The sequence below is a fragment of the Galeopterus variegatus genome, unplaced genomic scaffold (assembly GCF_000696425.1).
Source record: "Galeopterus variegatus unplaced genomic scaffold, G_variegatus-3.0.2 Scaffold27735, whole genome shotgun sequence".
NCBI lineage: Eukaryota > Metazoa > Chordata > Mammalia > Dermoptera > Cynocephalidae > Galeopterus > Galeopterus variegatus.
Genome location: NW_007753846.1, coordinates 3,746 through 8,529, shown reverse-complemented (window position 1 = coordinate 8,529; position 4,784 = coordinate 3,746). Strand labels below are relative to the sequence as shown.

General features: G+C 44.8%; 1 protein-coding gene across 1 annotated transcript in view; it reads left to right on the top strand.

The window, feature by feature from the left end:
- The first annotated feature begins 2,346 nt into the window (after nucleotides 1-2,346).
- The window catches only part of LOC103583757 (low affinity immunoglobulin gamma Fc region receptor II-a-like), a 3,442-nt gene continuing 1,004 nt past the window's right edge, over nucleotides 2,347-4,784 (top strand). The window contains exons 1-2 of the mRNA XM_008564990.1: nucleotides 2,347-2,989; nucleotides 3,414-3,431. Of these exons, the coding sequence (XP_008563212.1) occupies nucleotides 2,905-2,989; nucleotides 3,414-3,431 (103 nt within the window). The 5' untranslated portion in view covers nucleotides 2,347-2,904. The remainder of the gene's footprint in view (nucleotides 2,990-3,413; nucleotides 3,432-4,784) is intronic.

Sequence of the window (4,784 nt, the reverse complement as noted above, 5' to 3'; positions counted from 1 at the left end):
TGAGGCTGGGAAGTCCAAAGTCCATCTGGTGATGGTGACAGCAACACAGGGGTCTCACATTGCAAGATGGTGGAAGCAGACAGAGCAGAGAGAGAGAGAAGGCAGTCTCTCCTCTTCTTTTAAAGCCCTCAGAACCAGACCCTTGACCACTGATTTTAATCCATTCACTACTGCATGGTCGTACAATCCAATCACCTCTTTAAGGCTCCACCTTTCAATTACCATAATAGGATTCCCACTGTATTAGCCCATTTCTGTTGCTTATAACGGAAAAATGGAACTGGGTGATTTATAAAGAAAACAAAATTTATTGCTTACACTTTCTGAGGCTGGGAAGTCCAAAGTCCATTTGGTGGTGGTGACAGTGAGCCAGGGGTCTCACATTGCAAGATGGTGTAAGCAGAGAGAGCAGAGAAAGAGAAACAGACAGGCTCTCCTCTTCTTTTAAAGCCCTCAGAACCACACCCCTGACCACCATTTTTAATCCATTCGCTACTGCAAGGTCCTATAACCCAATCACCTCTTCAAGGCCCCATCTTACAATTACCATAATAGGATTTCCCAAACTCTTGACTGTCACAGTGGGGGCTAAGTTCCTAATACATAAAACTTTGGGGATATGATTCAAACTTCAGGGAGTTATGGGGGGACATATTTCAATCCACTACATATTGTGTACACACACACACACACACACACACACACACACACACACACACACACACACTACATTTTGTTTATCCATCATACATAGATGGACATCTGGATTACTTCCATCAGATGTTGTGAATAATACTGCCAGTGAACATGGGTGTGCATATCTCGTTCAGATCCTGCTTTTAATTCTTTTGGATATATACCCAGAAATGGGATTGCTGGATCATATGGTAATTCTATTTTTAATTATTTGAGAAGCTTCCAGTTCCATAATGTCTGCATCATTTTATATTCCTACCAATATGCACAAGGATTCCGATTTCTCCACATCTTAACCAATACTTATTATTTTATTTTTATTTTCTGGGCAGCAGGCCAGTAGGGGAATCTGAACCCATGACCTTGATGTTATGAGTCTGCACTCTAACTAACTGAGCTAACTGGCCAGCCCATATTTTATTTTATTTTATTAATTTATTTATTTAAAATATGACTGGTAAGGGGATCTTAACCCGTGACTTGGTGTTATCAGCACCACACTCTCCCAGGTGAGCCATGGGCCAGCCCTCTGTAGGTTATCTTTACACTTTATGGATTTTTTCCTTCCATGCACAGAAGCTTTTAAGGTTGATGTTGTTCCTCTTGTCTACTTTTCCTGTCGTTGTCCCCATAGTCTGAATTTTAACCACTGTGACCATTATACCATTTTGCTCAGCCCAATCACGCTACACAGTCACCTGCACAGAATATATAGCTGTGAAACAATAAGAAATTTATAGTTTGTTTTCTGCCCTGTTTCTAGCACAGAGCTCCTAAACCCCTTGTAATTTTCCAAGCAATAAGAGTACTAAGAACATGTTTTGTTACAATATTTGATCTTTGACCCCAGTTTCTGACACAGAATGCCTAAATCCCTTGGAAATTCCTGGATGATAGGAATGTCTTGTGTTCTGATGAGGCAGCTCTTGGTGGGTTCCCGGATAGCTTCAGGATGGGGGCTGGTCACTAGAAAGACCAAGCCACAATTAGAAGCTCGGAACTTTCAGCCTCACCCCTCATCCTCTGGGGAGGGAAGAGGGGCTGGAGAGTGAATTAATAATCAATCACCTCCATAAAAATCCCCAAAAGACAGGGTGCAGAGAGCTTCCAGTTGGTAAACACATCCACGTGCCCAGAGGGTGGCGCACCCGCACTCCTTGGGGACAGAAGCTCCTGTGCTCAGGACCCTTCTGGGCCTTGCCCATGTACCTCTTCATCTGGTTGTTCATCTGTATCCTTTTTCATATCCTTTTCTATATAATAAACTGATAAACATAAGTCAACGTTTCCCTGAGTTCTGTGAGCCATTCTAAAAAATGATGAATCTGAAAAGGGAGTGATAGGAACTCCTGATTTACAGCCAGAAGTACAGAAGTACAGTAGGCCTGGACTTGTGATGGGCATCTGAACTGGGGGCAGTCTTGTGGCAGTGAACCCTTAACCTGTGGGTTCTAATGCTAAGGCCAGGTAGATAGTGTCAGAATTGAACTGAATTGTAGGACACCAGCTGGTGTTGGAGAATTGCTTAGTATGGGAAAAAAACATACATTTTGTGTCAGCTGTTTTGAGAGCGTATATAGAGAAAAAAGTGTTTTCCTTCTTTTAACACATTTTGAATTGCTCCAGGGCTTTCTTACCAAAATTATTTCTTGCTCCTGAACTTTCTTGTGTGTGTGGAGGACAGGGGTTAAGGGTAGGGGCAGGGGGATAGACTTGCTTGAGGCATATTTAGAGGCTTTCTTGGATTGAGTGTTTCCCACAGATAACTACCCCGTTTTGTTACTGTTGTTTAATGTTGATTCTTACCGGTTGCAGATTTCAAAGCATCTCTTTAATCTTGTCTGGGTCAAAACTCATTTGGACCTTTCTGTGTAATGGCCAGTGAGGCAGCACAGGGAGTGGAAATAGCACTGATCTGAGAACCTAGTTGTGGGCTCTGCTCCCAGCTCTGCTTCCTGGCGTTTTCTCCCATCCATTTCCTCACCAGCACAAGAAACTCTCCCTCAGGTTTTCACAAGGACATGAGGGGATACGTGCTAGAGAGATATATCTGCAAAGTAGATTCAGCTTCTAGTTTCATTTGTTATGCATTGTTTAGCAGAACAGAATCTGGTAACTGATGATAGTTGCATGAGAAGATGAAATAATTTCCTTCCTCTTTTCTAAGTTTATCTCCTAAACCTCACTGGATTCTGCACCAGTTCTGGAATGACTTTGGAGTACCAAATGTTTCAGAATATACATCCTGGCAGACTGTGGCTGCTTCAACCACTGACAATTTTGCTGCTGCTGGGTGAGTGAGGGTCATTCTGAACAGGTCAATTTCAGACTCCTACTGTCCAGACTTTAGGGACCAGTGTGGTGAGGGATAGGCCTGGGCCCTGGAAGCTGAGACAGATTGAAAGAGGAGAGAGGACCCTGAATTCTTACTGTTGTAATGGTTCCTAAAGTCAGAATTCAGTGGTACTTTCACAGTCCCTGGGAAGTCCATTCTGTACCAACATTCATGTTTACTTTGTCGCCACGTGGAGGGACAGGGATGAGATAAGGAGGAATGAGAAATGAATACTTTTATAAGAGATCAATTGGAAACAGGCTCTTGAGATGGGTCCTGGGGAAAGAAGGAGCCAAAATCATCCCCCTCTGCCCACACACAAAACTAACTTTGTTCTCATCTTTTCCTGCTCCACATTGATCTACTCTTTTCTCTTTTACAGCTTCTGATAGGCGAGCTGGTGAGTTAGCTCTTTGCTTTTTTGTATTAATGTGTTACTTCCCCATAATGTGATACTGTATTTACTATGTAGGGATATATCTGTTTCACCAAGAATCAGGCTTGGGTTCAGCATGGACACTTCCCCCATTTCACTGGGGCCTGGGATTTAATTCTTTTTAGATTCCTGCTGGTCCATCAAAGACCCAGAGGATAGGCTGCTGCAAAGACACAGATCTTTAACTGAGTCTACAGTAGGACTTTCCAGTCCCTCCAAGATTATTTATTCACATATCCTTCTGCTCTTTGCCCCTCAGCTGCTCTCCCAAAGGCTATGGTGAAACTCGAGCCCCCGTGGACCCATGTGCTCCAGGAGGACTACGTGACTCTGAGGTGCCAGGGGGCCCACACCCCTGGGAACAACTCCGCCCAGTGGTTCCACAATGGGAGCTCCATCCCCACCCAGGTCCAGGCCAGCTACAGATTTAAGGCCAAGAGAGATGACAGCGGGGAGTACAGGTGCCAGACAGGCCAGACCAGCCTCAGCGACCCTGTGCATCTCGGTGTGCTTTCCGGTCAGTGGAGGAAGGGCCCAGGGAGGGTCTGGGAGGACCAGGACAGATGAAATCTGCTTACACTACAGAGGTTTGCAAGAAATGGGGGTGGTCTGTTTACTGGGAAGTATCGCTGTGAGTTGTCCAATCATTTCTCTTTTCACCTACTTCCTTGGCTTAATATGTGTGGTGGGGGTGGAAATTCCTAAGAAATTCCTCAGCATATATTAAAGGTTGTTTTTGACTCAATCCTGATTGAAGAAGAAGGTTACAAGGCCACAAACAGGCAGCTGAGTACGAAAGAAGCAGAAGGTGGGCCGGCCCGTGGCTCACTCGGGAGAGTGCGGTGCTGATAACAAGAAGGCCCCGGGGTTCAGATCCCATATAGGGATGGCCGGTTGGATCGCTGGCTGAGCGTGGTGCTGACAACACCAAGTCAAGGGTTAAGATCCCCTTACCGGTCATCTTTTAAAAAAAAAAGAAAAGAAAGAAAGAAGCAGAAGGTACTACTTCATAAAACCACCTTACTCTAATGGCAGTGCGGTAAACCACGGAGGCTGGAGGCAAATAGACCCACAAAGGCCCTAAGGTGGGAGCTGTCTGACAAGTGTGAGGAGGTCATTCTGCCTGGAGTGCAGGAGGCCAGAGGGTGGAATCCAGTCTGGAAGATGAGGCCAGAGGTGAGGGGGAGGGGAAAGGCTAGATCGTGTGGAGGCTAGTAGCCTGTTGCAATGACTTTGACTTTTATTTCTAAATGAGATGAGAATTCACCAGATGGTTTTAATTAAAGGAGTAATGTGATTTGATTTAGGTTTATAGAA